The 17,230-nt window shown below is 43.3% G+C and overlaps 2 protein-coding genes across 3 annotated transcripts in view; both read right to left on the bottom strand.

The window, feature by feature from the left end:
• wnk4a (WNK lysine deficient protein kinase 4a) overlaps nt 1-13,437 on the bottom strand; it is a 38,925-nt gene extending 25,488 nt beyond the window's left edge. The window contains exons 1-3 of one of the 2 annotated variants that reach the window (XM_061810644.1): nt 12,445-13,437; nt 12,291-12,374; nt 10,482-11,038 (exon numbers count right to left, since the gene is read on the bottom strand). In XM_061810644.1, coding sequence (XP_061666628.1) covers nt 10,482-10,994 — 513 coding nt within the window. In that variant the 5' untranslated portion in view covers nt 10,995-11,038; nt 12,291-12,374; nt 12,445-13,437. Of the gene's footprint in view, nt 1-10,481; nt 11,039-12,290 lie in introns of both variants that reach the window. The other variant, XM_061810645.1, reaches the window with a different exon arrangement.
• A 145-nt stretch (nt 13,438-13,582) lies between these two features.
• vps25 (vacuolar protein sorting 25 homolog) lies at nt 13,583-17,154 on the bottom strand. Its single transcript, XM_061810653.1, has 6 exons — nt 16,865-17,154; nt 15,359-15,504; nt 14,477-14,530; nt 14,294-14,382; nt 14,100-14,175; nt 13,583-14,020 (listed from the first exon to the last, which is right to left on the bottom strand). Exons 1-6 carry the CDS (start codon nt 16,909-16,911, stop codon nt 13,908-13,910), a joined length of 525 nt encoding a protein of 174 aa, XP_061666637.1. The 5' UTR covers nt 16,912-17,154; the 3' UTR covers nt 13,583-13,907.
• Nucleotides 17,155-17,230: the final 76 nt, after the last annotated feature.

A 17,230-nucleotide genomic window follows, 5' to 3' on the forward strand; every position in this document is an offset into this window, starting at 1 on the left:
ACACAGTGAGGCCATTGAGGTGTGTTGCGGGAGAGAACTAAGGTGGCAGTGTGCTGCTTCCAAGCCCAAGCTGACGTGACACCGGGGAGGTGAACATTTGGTCTCCAGAGGACGGACTGAGGGCACGTACGCGCATCCGCTACCTCGTTACGTTTGTGAAGATTTTCAAGTACGGCCAGCGGCGAAACAAGCCCCGCTCACGTGGACCTGGCTGAAAAGTCTGCAATAAGCACACCAGGCGAGTACGAGCGCTAATAAAGAAACACTATGCACATGTATCTTTTCACAATTGTAAACTATGTGAATTCATCTTTAACAAAGCAATACTTTTGTGTTAAAAAAAAAAAGCCCACCAGTATATAATACAAATAAAATAAAGCCAAAGTACTCAGCCATTGAAGCTCATGAAGAAAAAAAGACTAACTCCGTCCTGTCAGTCGAAAAATCTACGACCGCTCTGTTCATCACTTTCATGGGCGAATTCCGGACGAACCTACCAATCAAAATCAATAACCTGCCCACTCTCAACCGCCCAAAAATCCTGGGCGTCATACTGGACACCATGCTCACCTTCGGTCCTCACGCTGAGTAAACGGCCTAGCATGTCAACCAACGAACCAACATACTCAAAGCCATCTCCGGCTCAAACTGGGGCCCAAGTGCCAAGACGGTCAACCGTGACGTACGAAGCAATCGGAAGGTCCGTCCTCAACTACGGCGCTCCGGTGTGGTCTCCCTCGCTCAAGCCATCGCCCTGGAAGAAGCTCCAGACTCGGCAGAACGCCGCCCTCAGAGTCACTACCGGCTGCCTAGCCAACTAACCAGGACAGCTAACGAGGACTACCTGCATCGTGAGACCAAAATTCTACCGGTGCGGCAACACAAGGAACTTCTCGCCCGGCAGTATATGGTACGCTCCCAGCTACTCGCACACCCGTGCCATCAGGTGTCAAATGATCCGCCTCAACCGCGCTTACTTCGCCATGAGGTCCGTAAATATCGTCAAGACACCGACAAAGACATCCCCACCGACACGGTGTTCGACGAACAAGCTGACCGAGACGGGCTACGTAGGCTCCATCGAACGCCGGTTGAAAACGTGGTGGCTGGCTACAAACCCTCATGCTTGGTGGCTACCCAACCCCCGAGGCGGACAAAACCGAAATCGATCTTCCGCGGGCCACAAGATCCAAACTATCGCAACTCTGCTCCAGACAAAGCCGCATGCTCAATGATTATACGGCTCGTGTCGACAATACCATCGTCAAACTCTGCCCGAAATGTGGACACGCTGACCGTAAGAGGGTGGCTGACTTCCTGGAACTAGAATTCGACTGATTGCCTGGCTACAAGAACAACAAGAAAAAAAGATCAGATCAGAAATCCAAGATTAATTTTCCCAGTGACTTGATAAAGGAAAAGTAGTCTAAGGCCCATACCTGATTAAAACAAGAAGACAGTAACAAGTACCGATTTGTAATGTACTGCATGCGGTGCATCTCAGGAAGTGTTGCATCACTGTGCCCCAGAGGTCCCAGATTAGCCTATTTGCTCAGTTATTCTTAACGGGGCTGAACCCGTCTGATGTTTGCAGTCTGTAACCCACCGAAGGGTGCATCTATAAACTGCACTTAAGCCCTTGCCACTGATCCGCCATCAACCTGCTGACCCGTAAAACTCACAAGCCGCTCGTGTACAAAACGACATGACAAAAGATTTATTTGTCAGTTTTACACCCCCAAAAAATTGCGCAAGGACCATTAAATTAGTATAACTGGGGATGAGGGACTTACCACTTAAGAAACAAAGAGACCATTGTAACGCACGATGTGTGTGTTGAAATTGCACATGTGACCATCAGCCAATGGAATCGCAGCTTTACAGGGGGAGCAAGTGGTGAGACGATGAAAATGTTCAAGAAGGTTCTAGTAGTAAACATACATACACGCACACATCAATAGCGTTGGCCAACTGAATCTTTTCATGAGCTTCAAACAGATAAAAACACCCTTACGTACTACAAAAGAATCAGTCTGAAGATGGTTTTGGGAAGTCTGCCATTTTGGTTTTAAGTGACGGTTTTAGGGCCGGAAGATAAACTACATACTGGTTGCCGGCAAATCTAAGGGCAAATATAAAGAATCAAATTCACACGGTCACTGAACAGGAACTGCACCATGACAACTAATTAGTAATAAATAATGGACTATACACGTCAGCAATAAAGCGCACATTGGCCTTGTTGTTGAGGTTCTGGATATCAACCACGGTCGTTTGGAGTCTGGATGTTGCCCTCGTGCTTGCCCGAGTTTCCTCTGGGTACTCAAGCTTCCTTCCATATTCCCAAAACATGGATGTTAGGTTCAATGAAGACTAAATTGTTCACCATGTGTGAAAGTATGAACACTACTAGTCTGGTTGTTTATACGTGCCCTGAAATTGACTGGCGACCAGTCGACAGTGCACCCCACTTTTTGTCCAAAGTCAAGAGGGGCAGGCTCCAGCTTCACTTGCAGTCTGAACGAGGACAAGCCATTTAGAAAATGGATGCACAGCAATAACACGAGTGCCGCGGCTATAGTGGGTGTCATCGGCGTCCAGTTACACTCCACTACACGGATAAGGTCCCAGAGGGGTACCAGGAGCGGATCTGGTTGACAAAGTGCTGCTATGCGAAGGCCGCCGGTCACGTGACCAGAACACATGAAAGATTGATGCCCACAGCAGCAATGGAGAGCCGGTGTTCGATCCTCCCCCCAAAAAAGTGTCGTGTTGACAGAGAAAACACACAAGCTTCTTCAAAATGGCTAACGGGTGATTCATGGTAGGAGTGACCGGAGGTTACCCTCTCGGACCCGCTCAGGATTTATTTAGGAAGCAGGACCGCAGCAATGTACATGAACACACGTTTTCACCCCGCAGCCACGCACTGTCAACACTGTAAAGAAAACACCTCGGCCGACTTCTTCGGTGGCCTTTCTTCTCCCTTCTATCGACAAAATTACATAACAAAAAGGTGTCGCAGGATCAGCGTTCACATTGCCGATTTTGATCGAAACGCGACTCGAGGCCGCTCTCACGGGCATGTACATGTCTCGGGTTAAAGCAAGAGCAGGGAACAACTGCTGGTTGTGCCAGCGGTCTGGGACATGGGTGAAGTGTAATATCCACGAACAACTTCACAGAGCACTCAAATGTCATTTGTTACATAAAGAGTGCACCAGAGATTTAACTGCGTTGAACTAGTGGATTCAGCATTTCATCATCAGGCCACCAAAATACACTTTTCAATCATGTCGCGGTGTGGCACATGACACTGCCTAATACAAATACATACCCATGTACATCATCACTAAGCTGAACATTAAATGAGAAACAAATGCTAATCTGTGCTAAACTTGCAGCTCTGCTTACACTTTGGCTTTATCTCACTGTGTTTGTGGGAAGACGAATGATGAGTTCCATCCCAAGAACACCATGCCTACTGTGAAGCATGGGGGTGGTAGCATCGTGCTTTGGGGGTGTTTTTCTGCACATGGGACAGGACGACTCCACTGTATTAAGGAGAGGGTGAGCGCGGCCATGTATTGTGAGATTTTGGGGAACAACCTCTTTCCCTCAGTCAGAGCATTGAAGACGGGTCGTGGTTGGGTCTTTCAACATGACAATGACCCGAAGCACACAACCAGGAAAACCAAGGAGTGGCTCAGTAAGAAGAATATGAAGGTTCTGGCGTGGCCTAGCCGCTCTCCAGACCAAAACCCAATAGAAAATCTTTGGAGGGAGCTGAAACTCCGTGTTTCTCAGCGACAGCCCGGAAACCTGTCTGATCTAGAGAAGATCTGCATGGAGGACTGGGCCAAAATCCCTCCTGCAGTGTCTGCAAACCTGGTGAACAACTACAGGAAACGTTTGACCTCTGTAAATGCAAACAAAGGCTAATGTACCAAATATTAACATTGGTTTTCTCAAGTGTTCAAATACCTATTTGCAGCTGCATGCACCTACGATGAAAATTTCTAACCCCTCAATGATTTCTAAGCGAGAGAACTTGCAATATAGCAGGGTGTTCAAATACTTATTTTCTTCACTGTAGCTGCCAAATCTTTGTCTTGGGGTGGGGCTCGATTCTACATTTGATACGTGGGCAGGCATTGCAGGGATCCACCGATTTATAGTCGAGCATTTAAAAAGTCCCTTTCCCATTCAATTGCTCTAAGTGATAAGCAAATTCCCGGATGTTAAAAAGTTCAGCGGATGATGGCAACATAAAAACAAAAAAAAAACAACAACAACCACAGAAATTATAGAAATCTATACAAGCCACAGCAGTGGTCTTGTGGTCAGGTAGGTTTCCTAGCAGGTGGAAAACATTCATCTTGGCGTCACTATGGCGGAAGGGGAGGCTGTGTAAGGCGTGCGGAATATGGTCGGTGCCAGCATGTAAAAGGCCTCAGTGTCACTCAGCAGGCCAACTTTCCACTCAGCATCTTCCGGGACCAAAGACATTTCAAATAACTGCTGCTTGTGTGCAAATGCAGCAGCGCTCATAAATAAAAGCTCCACAGATCAAAAACATTGAAACTACACATATTGATTGACTCTTTTCAACCATATAACATCCCTGCTTCCTTGTAATCAGCATTTAGACGTACAATATTTGAATTTTTCTTATCAAAAAGTCCACTCCACTTAACTTACGTACCCCAAGAAAATAATAAATCATTTTGCATTTACTAACACATAAATTCACAGATGTCCAGAGCTTCTTTCAAAGGAAGAATGCTGTTAATTTTTTATGATAACGTCCAATGAATACTATCTTATGTCGCGGCAAGAACCAGATTGAATTTAAAAATCTGAACATTTTTGCTCCAGGCTGCAAAGAAACCTTTTGATACTTTGTTTTTATTTTATTTTTCGTCACATGCAAATGCAATAATTGCTCAAACTTGAACGCACAATTGCTAAAACACTGTTATCTGGGGATAGGAGCTGTATCTGAGCCTGCGATAGCACATCCCATACTATAACACTTTTCGGCGGTATCCACACAAACACACACACACAAACTCAATCAAAACAAACAAGCAAGTCAAAAGCAGTGCTGTCAAACACAAACAATCACAGACGATCCTCCCGGCGTTGTCGCCGCCAGATAGGAAAGTCTGGGACATGCGCCGTGTCGCCATTTTGATAAAGGTGCCTCGCTCTTGATTTACTGTCCGAAAAGTCATTTTAACGACGAGAAAGCATGGGCCGTGGGAACGATTTTGCGCGTCACAGACTTTATGGTGAATCTTATTTGGACAAACGGACAATAAACTGCTTCAGTGAGATATCCGAATTGAAACAAAGTGCGTGGGACTACAGGTGTGTCCATGTGGGAAGTTAATTTCATCGCTTTAAAGCCTCGGCTACTTTTGGGGTCTAAAGACTTGTTGTAAATGCATTTTTTCAAAATATGTCAACTTTAAAGGTCAAGTGTCATCCCTATAACATCGTAAAATAGATATTGAAATGAAAAATATGTATAACATTATTCATTTCAATGTAAGAGTAAATATGAGTGGAGAGCGCGTCATCCATGTGCAAAGTTGCGGAAGTGTCATTCGACATCCAAGTGGTCGCCATATGGCCTGTGATGTCACCCTGGACATTCGCCATTGAAAACACACGGTGGCCCCCACTATGGGACCCGCCCCTTCAGACACGGAAGCTCTTTTGGAAGAAGAGAACGTCTCACAATCGAGTGGAGTGTCCGGGGCAATATTACCCTATTGTTTCGAGCTATATTTAGATGATATGCGGATCACTTCTAACTTACAACAGACTCCCAGACAGTATGTATGAGCCAGCCCGGCCGAAGCCGTGCTCGTCCGCGAGGCACCACGCGGAAGCCTTCGCCGGCGAGCCCAAAGCGGAAGCCGTCCAACGCGCACGTCGACACATTTAGCACCTCTGTCATACGTACGCGGATCTTTTGAGAGACGGATGACATTGTTCCCACCCAAACTATTATTTTTTTAGTAGGTGTATACACACCTACCTGTCATTTGGACCCCACGTGGCTCTCGTCCTTTGCACCAGTGCAATTCATTTTTCACGACGAACCAAATCTTTTGGAAAAGTATGACAAATTAATCCATCCTCCCTGGTGTTCAAGCAATATCCAGCAATGCAACAAGCCGGCATTTTGGCTAACACGAAGGGACAACGCGCTATCTTCCCGCAGGTAAAACTAATAGAAAGAAACAAGTCCGCTTGAGCGCGCTACTACCCTGTACATCACTTCCTACTTCTTGTCGAAAAAAAAAATCCCTCGAGAGGACTTTCATGGCGGGAGTTTCAAAAAGCCATACACGTCAAAATCATGTTTTGTGGTGAAAAAATGGATGGGTCCATACCGGCTGTTGTTTTTTCATCAATAACATACTAAAAATCATCCATTTCATGACACTTGACCTTTAAAGCACTTGAAAATGTAATTAAATATTACTAGCTACTAGAATGTGTATTTTAGGATCCCCGAGGACACTGATGAGTGAGAGAGAGCATTTTATTTTCACCTTTCAACGTATTTTCTACTGGACTCGCCATTTGAAGTGGTTCTAGATGACTTGCAGGTGACGCACCTCCCCCTGCTGCTGCATCAACAGGGCAGGCCTCTGGCGTGTTTAGCCACCAACACGCCGCCAGTGTGCCATGCAGGGAGGAGGGGGGGGGGGGCGGAGGCAGGGGGGGACATTAGGCAGAGATTTCCGGCGGAGATGCTGAGGTCAACCCACCACGGGCCGTAACCGTATCAAGCACCTCTTAACTCATTAGGAGATTAACCGTGGTTTAACGCACAAAGCCACCAGCTAACAGGAGTAGGAAGAAAGTTGCATTTTTTGCCTCAAACAGACACCTGACGGGTGGGCTCGAGAGCTGACAGGGAAATTAAGAGAAATATGAATATTATTACCTTATAATATTATTAGGGTCGCTGCTGATTTGGAGCTTATCTGAGCAAAGTGCTGGGCGAGAGGCTGAACACCACCTGGACTGGTCACCAGTCAATCGCAGCACAAAATGTACTACATAGACATCCATCCATCTATTTTCTTAGACGCTTATCCTCACAAGGGTCACAGGGAGCTCTGGAGCCTATCCCAGCTGTCAACGGGCAAGAGGCGGGGTGCGCCCTGAACTGGTTGCCAGCCAATCGCAGGGCACAACGGGACAAACAGCCGCACTCACAATCACACTTAGGGGCAATTCAGAGCACAGGTGTCAAATTCAAGCCCCGGGGGCCAGATCCGGCCCGCCACATGAGTTTATGTGGCCCGCAGAGGTAAATCAACTGTAACAACTTTCACGATTTTTGCTAAAATCTGCACCAAAATTTCCCATTGTCATATCCTAAATGGTAATATTGAGATATTGCAAGCATTTTTGTGTTGCCAAACATCAACAATCGTTGAAAAACACTTCCCTTGATTTATGATTTTTTACCATTTCACAGTCATAACGGCCCGCTGAGGGAATGTGGCACGCGACAAAAATGAGTTTACCCCCCTTGATTTAGAGTGTCCAATTAAAGTTGCATGTTTTTGGGATGTGGGAAGAAACCGGAGTGCCCGGAGAAAAACCCACGCAGGCATGGGGAGAACATGCAAACTCCACACAGGGGGGTCCAGGATTGAACCCGGGACCTCAGAACTGTGAGGCCAACGCTTTACCAGCTGAGCCACCACATAGACAAACACGCTCAAATTTATACCTATGGAAAATGTAGTCTTCCGTGAACCTTTTCGGAATGTGGAAAATAATTTGTGCTAAATTATTATGTGATACTATTTTTTTAAGCCTATATGAATAAATTTGGAGCCCTAGAACAAAAGACACACTGGGAATAAATGCCTATTTTCATCCATCCATCCATCCATTTTCTTTCGCCACTTATCCTCACAAGGGTCACAGGGCGCGCTGGAGCCTATCCCAGCTGTCAACGAGCAGGAGGCGGGGTACACCCTGAACTGGTTGCCAGCCAATCACAGGGCACATGGAGACAAACAGTCGCACTCACAATCACACCTTTAGAGTGTTTAATTATTGTTGCATGTTTTTGGGATGTGGGAGGAAACCGGAGCGCCCGAAGGAAACCCACGCAGACACGGGGAGAACATGCGAAACTCCACACAGACGGGTCCAGGATTGAACCTTGGACCTCAGAACTGTGAGGCCAACTCTTTACCAGCTGATCCACCGTGCCGCCTATTTTCATAGAACAAGAATGCTTGTCATTTGATAATAGAGACCTATTTTTTTAGCAAAGGTTTTTTTGGGGAAACAATAACAAAATAGACTTTCTATTCTAATTAAATTATAATACTATGACTTAATCATGTGAAACACACGTTTGTTCTCTAAAAAATATGAATGTGTTCTTTTCATGAAAATGACCACATTTTTAATTCCTACGGCATAAAGGACACATTGGCGATTCTGCTTATTCGGTATAAGGATTACGAGTCGGACCTTGGAAAAACCGAACCGAAAAGCTTTGAGGGGCCCTTATCTCCACTGGGGTGCCTGCCAGTTAGCTAAAACTGGACGACCTCTGCCAAGTTTTCTAATGAATAAGTTGGATTATTTGTTGCCCTGTGTGGTTTAGCAGATTGCTGTTTAATTGGAGGGTAATGTACCAGTAGTTTTCCTGGTATGCGGCCCGGCTAAGTGGCTGGTTGCCGCCCTTTTTTTTTTTTGTTCACGTATTAAACACCGCTGTCTCCAACAAAACGAGTACTGTGTGCGTGTGTGCCAGTGGCGAAGGGGTTTCAATGGCGACTTTGGGCCGCGTTCTGCTGCCAAGTTGAGGTGACACCGTCGATGTTAAACCTTTAAATCTTCCATTGAGCCATCAAAGCGTGGCAGGGGGCAGCTGCTGCTGCTATGACTTGTTTACATCACACACACACAGCGTTGAAGGCATGCAGAGAGCCGACTCGGTTGTTACTGACAACAAAGATTACGGAAGACCCGGCTTGACATGGAGCCGCTCCAAGGTCGACAAGGAACGACACGCACCCGTGTGATTCGTGATCGCCGTCCAATGACAACACGCCCCATTGACTCTTTGAACCGAAGACCATCGACGTCAAGTCGTATTCATGAGCCGAAGGGCGAGTAAGCTCGGATTGTAAATATTTTGAGCGAATGATACATGACAATAAAGGGATTTACGTGTTCTATCGTTGTTGTGTGTGATAAAGCAAATGTTTTGTTAGCGGTTTTGAAAATGCTAAATCAAGCACTTTTCCAGCACTTGCAAAGTCCATCCTCAAGGCTTCTGAGCACACCAAAAACATTGATATTGACTTTTTTTGTGATTGTTTTTTACACTAAAAGAGGTGGTGGCCTGTAAGCAAACAAAACCTTCGTTAGTGATAGCAAGACGGAAGAAAATGGCAAAAATTGCATGATCATACATTTTAAAACAGAACGATTAAGACAAGTACTGTAGCTAAATCGCATGTTATATCCATTAATTTTTTTATCGTGCTTCCATCCATCCATCCATCCATCCATTCATTTTCTTTGACGCTTATCCTCACGAGGGTCGCGGGGAGTGCTGGAACCTATCCCAGTAACATGCAACATTAATTGGACACTCTAAATTGCCCCGAGGTGTGATTGTGAGTGCAGCTGTTTGTCTCGATGTGCCCTGCGATTGGCTAGTGACCAGTTCAGGGCGTACCCTCCTTCCTGCCCGTTGACAGCCGGGATAGGCTCAAGCACTCCCCGCCACCCTTGTGAGGATCAGCAGTGAAGAAAATGGATAGCTATACAGTCAGTCTTATTAAATTATTACAATGTCAAAAGGATAATTTAGTCAGGTAGCTCAATTCAGGCGGCACGGTGGAGCAGCTGGAAAGCATTGGCTTCACAGTTCTAAGGTCCCGGGCTCGATCCCGGTCCCGTCTGTGTGGAGTTTGCGTGTTCTCCCCGTGCCTGCGTAAGTTTCGTCCGGGCACTCCGGTTTCCTCCCACATCCCAAAAACACGCAAACAATAATTGGACACTCTAAATTGCCCCTAGGTGTGATTGTGAGTGCGGCTGTTTGTCTCGATGTGCCCTGCGATTGGCTGGCGACCAGTTCAGGGCATAGCCCGCCTCCTGCCCGTTGACAGCCGGGATAGGCTCCAGTGCGCGCCTTGTGAGGATAAGCGGCTAAGAAAATGAATGGCTGGATGGATAGTTCAATTCAAAAAGTGAAATATTATTGAGATGTAATCCACAAATGTAGAGTGTAATATTTCATTCATTTGTTCTGTATATGTACTCGCATGGCAAATGCAGAGCCTTGAGTGAAGCTGACATGGATGTTTTGTTATATTTTAATTATAGCCATCACTCAAATGTGAATCCAAGAACTAACACATGATGATTTTTATACATATTATGGACTTGAAGCTGACCATAAAAGGACATCCTACCTGAAGCTCGCACCAGGCCACCTCCACCGTGGTCTCCGTGTCGAGGCCTTTGTAGACGGTCTTGAAAGACCCCCTCCCGATCTCGATGTTGAACTTGAGGTAGCGTCCGTCAGGCGACGTCGCCACTGCCTTGGTCTCCACTTCCTCCTTCTCCTCCTCCCACCGCGGGTCAAGGTTCACACGGGGCGACACGCGCCGGCCTTTTCTCTGCGCCGGCTCGCCGTCAGACTCGCTCGGGGAGCTGGCGACATCCGGGAGGGGGCTCCCCGGGAGCGTGTCGTCTTGTGTTTTTCCCTCCTCTTCCTCCTCGTCCTCCTCGGCTCGGGACTCGGGCAGGCTGAGGATGTTCTCGGCCGACCAGGAGAGGGCTTTGGAGAGGGCGCCGCTGAAGATGGGCGAGTCCACGTCCACGCTGACCTTGTGCAGGCCGTACGAGTTGCGGCGCGCGCCCAGGACGTGTGGCTGCAGGCTCGGGAACCCGCATCCGGGGATCTCAACCTGGGCGTGTGACATGGTGCACCTTGGCCAGCTCTTGCTCTGGACTTACTCGATGGTGCCTTTGGGTGCAAACACAAGCGACATCGTCGGCAGAGTTAGGTATCAGTAACAATGTGTGACATTAAGATGGTCACTAACTATTTATGAGGAATAAAATTTCATAGTGACATTGTCAGTACCCCGCAGTAACAAAATTTCTCAGTGACATGGTTAGGGTTAGGCGTCAGATGCAATCAGTCCCTCTAAAAACGGGCCTCATTCATTAACCGTGCGTACACACAGATTAGTGCTTAAATAGTGCCTACGCACGTTTGACGCTCATGAATATGTTCGTACTTGTTTTGGCTCATGCTCTGTTAGCAAATTTAGAACCTCATCTGAACATGAGTACAATGAAGGAGTAGCTTTTGGGAAGAAAAAAAAAACCATCAAACATATCTTTTACTTACGATGCACAACATATTGTAACTATCCATCCATACATTTTCTTAGCCGCTTATCCTCACAAGGATCTCGGGGAGCGCTGGAGCCTAACCCAGCTGTCAACAGGCAGGAGGCGGGGTACACCCTGAACTGGCTGCCAGCCAATCGCAAGGCACATCGAGACAAACAGCCGCACTCACAATCACAATCACAATCACACCTATGCGCAGTTTAGAGTGTGCAATTAATGTTGCATGTTTTTGGGATAGACTCCAGCACTCCCCGTGATTCTCGTGAGGATGAGCGGCACACAGGTGGGTCCGGGACTGAACTCGGGACCTCAGAACTGTGAGGCCAACGCTTTACCAGCTGAACCACCGTGGCGCCATATTGTAACTAGTCATTTATTAAAAACAATAACTTTGAAAAATTAGAAATCAAAGCAGTTCACTGATTTCATAAATGCATCATATGTTAGTTTTTATCCATGCAGGTAAAAAAAAAAACAAAAAAAAAACCCACAAAAACAAACAGCAGTTTATTAGCCTCACTTTAGATGTCAAAAGGGTTTTTGTGCCTTCCGGTGTTTATTTTTCTTTGGAAAAGGATCAAAACAGCTCTTTTGATTATTTCGGGTTGCCAAACACTTTTAACCTTTCATAGTTGTTCATGACTTTTTTTTTTTTTAACAGGGGGGCACTAGGTCAAAGGAAAATAACTAAAAGCATAACCACAATAATTTAGCGCATGTTTAAAATGACCTTTTGGAATCAAATTTGTGATAAGAAAAACTAGCATGAATCGAAAACAGAATTAAGAAAAACTAATGATGTGCTGGTGAAGGGAAGACAACTTTATAATAAAACAAACAAAAAAAAGGGTACTCACTTGCTCCTCAAGCTGCGTCAGAGCACATTTTGCCGCCTGTGAAATAGTCCGAGCTCGTCTTCAGCTGGAGTTTTTGGCCAAGACCTGGAGATGCAAATTAGGAGGTGCATGAAGAGTCGATATGAGCATAACTGTGAGAGCAGTAAGAGGTTACTGGATATTAAGAGAGCGCCCTTCCGCTCGCTCCGCCCCTGGACAATCTCGCCCCTCCTCCGCGCTGATTCTGGCGATTTACCGCAAGGAGGCGCTGAATGTGTTCTGATCTGCAACACACGCACACACAAAAGCGATCCACTGGACCGCCATCACCCCCCACAGGCGAACAGAACATGCACAGCAACGTGTTGACGTCATCGTTTTACCCAACTTTTCCACAGACCTCAACATTAGGTACATTGCATCACCAACACCAACTATACTAACGTTCAGTTCCCATTTGTAAGTGTTGTAGTTGTCACATTTAGATATTGTTTTTATGAGTATATTATCTCATATTTCAACAGTCTATAAATATTTTTTCTTGAATATACAAATATTCAGTTTCCATTCTAATTTCTATACGTATATATTAGGGATCTTTAATTCATTTTGACCTTAAGTGTTTTTAATATTCAAAATTTTTAAAGGATAAGCTTTTATTTTATATTCAGTAAATTCTCACATTTTTTTTTAATTTTAAGTGTTGTTTTTAGTTAACATTTTTTAAAATCTATTTTACAAATACTGAATATTTTTTTACCCTTTTCACTTATATTTATCTTCTTTTGCAGTATGAATATATTTATTAAGAATCCCAAATATTTAAACGTCATTCATTTCTTTAATCTTGTTTACTTCACTGTTTATTCATGTTTTAATTAAACTTCCCTATTGTTTGAACTCATTAAAATATTTGCTCTTCTTCTGTTTTTTTCCCCTCAACCAGGATTTTTATTTAATATGTATTTAAATATATTATTAAATCATTAATCAATCAATACATTATTTATTTGTTTGTTACAAAGCACTTCTTTAACATGTTAAATGCATACTTGTATTTAATTTCGGGGAAATTTAAAAGCTTGTAAATTACAATTTACAAAAAACAACAACCCATTGCAACACACAATGTACATCAATTGTTAGATAATAGGAACAGCTCTCAATATGAATACAGTGCCGATGTATACTATTAAAAAACATTTTTGGGAAAAAGATTAGTATCTTCAAAATAGAATAGATTTTATTTATCGACTAGGTGTACCTAATGATTTGGACTAAGAGTGTTCTTCACACATGCAGGCACCACAAAGTCCAATTTATCAAAGTAGTCATATTTATTTATTTTTACACATAATATCAGTGTGATGGTTGATTGTGTATTACTTCTGGGATAGTGTCACAATAAAACTGTCCACTATTATTGTCATAAACAATAAATTGGGCTGAGTTGAATCAGCAGTCTTGGTCCAGTTGTCACTTACATGCCTCTTTGTAAGACTTCCAGAGGTGATTTCTAAGGATGTCGCGTTACCTCAAAATGACAAAATCTTCCCGTGACTTAAAAAATATGGATGCAGCGTCAGGCGCGTCAATATCAGGAAGAACGTGCGGCCCTCGGCCAATCCAAAAACCTCTTCAAAAGAATTTCACGCCTTTGCCGTCGTCCATGCTGATGATTTCCGCTTTGCCTTCTGTCTGCAGCGCCTGCAGCGAGCGCAGCAGCATCCACTCCTCCAGGCCGTGGAACTCTGGGGCAGGCAAAAAGAACAAAGGTGAAACGTCTACGGCGTGTGGCGGAGTACGAAAACGCCAGCGGCAAATTTGTACCTTCCCCCTCAGTGTCGTCGCCATTGGACAGCTCGTACAGCGTGAACACTGTATTGTTCATTCCATTTTTAGACACCTGAAACGATCAAACAATACTGTACATGCTACAATTGCGTTCCCCCCTGTTTATGCGCATATTCCACTACGTAGGAACGCGCGTGTGTGTGTGTGCGTGCGTGCGTGTGCTACCTCACCCAGTGATACATGAGCTTGCCCCACTCCTCGGGTCGCCTCCACATCACCAAACACCTCGACTTGTTCTTGTCCAGCCACTCCAGGTTCCCTGACCACCACATACGTAAACACACACAGCACACTCCCGATAATAACAAATAATAAAAAAATACATGCAAAGAAAATTTGATAGGAAATATTACCCTTTTTCCTCAGCTCCTCAAACACAACTTGAATGGCTTCCATTGACAGTTTTCCTGTAATGCAGTTAAGGAGGCCTGAAAGGACCTAGTTGCAAACTTGATTAGGCACACAACCACATCGAAAAAATATGTATAGTGGTACCCTGACTTTATGATCCACAAGCTTATGATACAAAGTTACAAATTTACAAGTTAATTTTTTTAAACCATTATGTCTAATCTTCCTTCCCTGTATTTTGGCAAAAAAAGACATCAAGTATGCTTCCTTCAAGCTCTTTACTGACACTCTATGTTGAATTTTACTGAAAAACCAAACGTAAAACAAAGATGATCACATTGTTCATATTTAAGCAAAAACTGTCCCAGAAGAAATTTAAATCTTAACATTGTATTTAATTATGTTAATACTCCTATTTCTGTTAAAAAAAAAAAAAAAAAAGTTTGATTATGTTTGCTCAAGGCACGGTGGATCAGCTGGTAAAGCGTTATGAAGTTTGCATGTTCTCCCCGTGCCTGCGTGGGTTTTCCCCGGGCACTCCGGTTTTCTCCCACATCCCCAAAACATGCAATGTTAATTGGACACTCTAAATTGCCCTTGGGTGTAATTGCGAGTGCAGCTGTTGGTCTCTATGCACCCTGCGATTGGCTGGCAACCAGTTCAGCGTGTACCCCGCCAGATGCCCGTTGACAGCTGGGATAGGCTCCAGTGCTCCCCGTGACCCTCGTGAGGATAAGCGGCAAAGAAAATGGATGGATGGATGTTTGCTCAGTGATAATTCAATTCAATGTAATGGAAAAAGTTAATTTCAGATACGACTGAATTGAGATTTGAAGAGGGTTTTTTTTTTTTTTTTTTTTTTAAACTGAGGTTTGCGAGGATACGTTCAATCTTGCGGTTGTTGAAGACGGGACTCTCCTGGGCCTCCATCACGTCCAATGTGTACAACTTTTGATGGCGACAATAGGCTAACGCTAGTGAACACCACGCCGCCAACTGTTTCTGTCTCGTGTCCACATTGGGTTGAAGCCTGCAACAAAGCCAACAAACAAATAAACAAAACACTCTTTATTACATCGAATGACTGTAAAAAGTAACACTCTAAAACAGTCATGGAGGAGTGTCCCGATCTCAAAGAGGGGTTAACAGGGATCCCACTGTGTCAGACAAATCACATAAAAAAAAACATTTTGAAAAAAACATTTAAACTAAAATTTAAAAAAAAATATCAGAATCAGATTAATACAAAAAAGGCACATCATTTACAATTGAAAATTCTCACAGCACACCAAATAAAATGTCACAAAAAGTAGATACAATAATTGCTCTATGTACTTAATGCCTCCTTACAAAGATACATTATTTATTGTAAATGTTGTATATATATTTTTGAATTATTAAGCACACATGTATAAACAGTAAATGAACAGATTATTACAATAGACTTATTGTTCCATCTTGATGGGTCATCGTTTTTTTTTAGTCACTGATCAGTCCCAAAAATCCTAATCGTGTAAAGCCTAGAATATATACAATTTCAATATTTAATTCAAATAATGTTACTTTTTTTCAAAACTGTTGTAATACACAGATTTGAAAATGTAACCAAAAAAATTAAGAATTAGAACTGATTAAATAATATTAAACAAAAAACATAATTAAACCATTGCTTACATAGAAAAACATCGATGATCAATTATCAAAGTGAATAAGTAATTAAACAAATAATTCTAGCCATCTTAAATGAACGAAAAGTAATGTAAAATGTTTAATAGTGTAGTTTAAAACGACTTAAATGAAAAATAATATTCAGATTAATATAATTAAATTGAAAAAATGTTTGAATAAATAAGTAAATCAGTGTAAAAAACTAAAATGTTTCAATTTGAAAAACAAATTAGATTAAGAACATTGAAAAGATTAAAAAAAACATTTTCATATTAAAAAAATCGTTTGAATAAATAACTCTGAATATAATAACATGAATATTAACTACTTAAAATATCACGCCAATTTCCAAACAGCAAAACATTTTCATAGGGTGGATACTGTGCAGGCTAACAACAGAGCTATTTGACAGATTAGCGAATTTGACATCTCACGGGACACACAAACACCTTCAGGAGTCGTCTCAGTGTCGCTCATTAAATGGTAGACAGAACATACAAATGTCATGTTTGACATCCACGAAAACTGCAATAACATTTAAGATTTGAAGAGACAATTCATTGAACAACTCAACTTCCGTAGCATTTTGGCTTGTTTAGCTAAGGAGCAGGTTACCAACGACGCCAACAGTAAAGATCCACATAAATGGAATGGGCAACAAGACGGAAGGGCCCAGGGGTGTTTATTTTAGCGTTTAATTCCAAATATAAAAGTTTACTCACGTAAAAAAAGGTGGAAAGTTGTACTGCCAGGGCCACTCGAAACTCATCTCGGCGGATGCGGTGAAAAGCACGTCCGACCACAAAAGGGTTCCGTCAAACTACTCCACAGATAACATTTGGATAAGTAAAGTGTCGTCAATTAAATCATATAATACTAACATTTTCAATTAAACTTAGAAATGTCAGTTTTGATACATTCAAACACATAATTTTGTCAATTTAGTCTAAAATATTCACATGGAACGCGGTTAGCAACTTCCGCAAACCCGTCCGACAGCAAAATAGTTCCGATGTGCTCCATTACATGGAACAAAAAAAAAACGGACGTCAATATTGACTAAATTAATGTAGTAGTACCAGCGACCC

Source organism: Syngnathoides biaculeatus, chromosome 22 (genome assembly GCF_019802595.1).
Source record: "Syngnathoides biaculeatus isolate LvHL_M chromosome 22, ASM1980259v1, whole genome shotgun sequence".
NCBI lineage: Eukaryota > Metazoa > Chordata > Actinopteri > Syngnathiformes > Syngnathidae > Syngnathoides > Syngnathoides biaculeatus.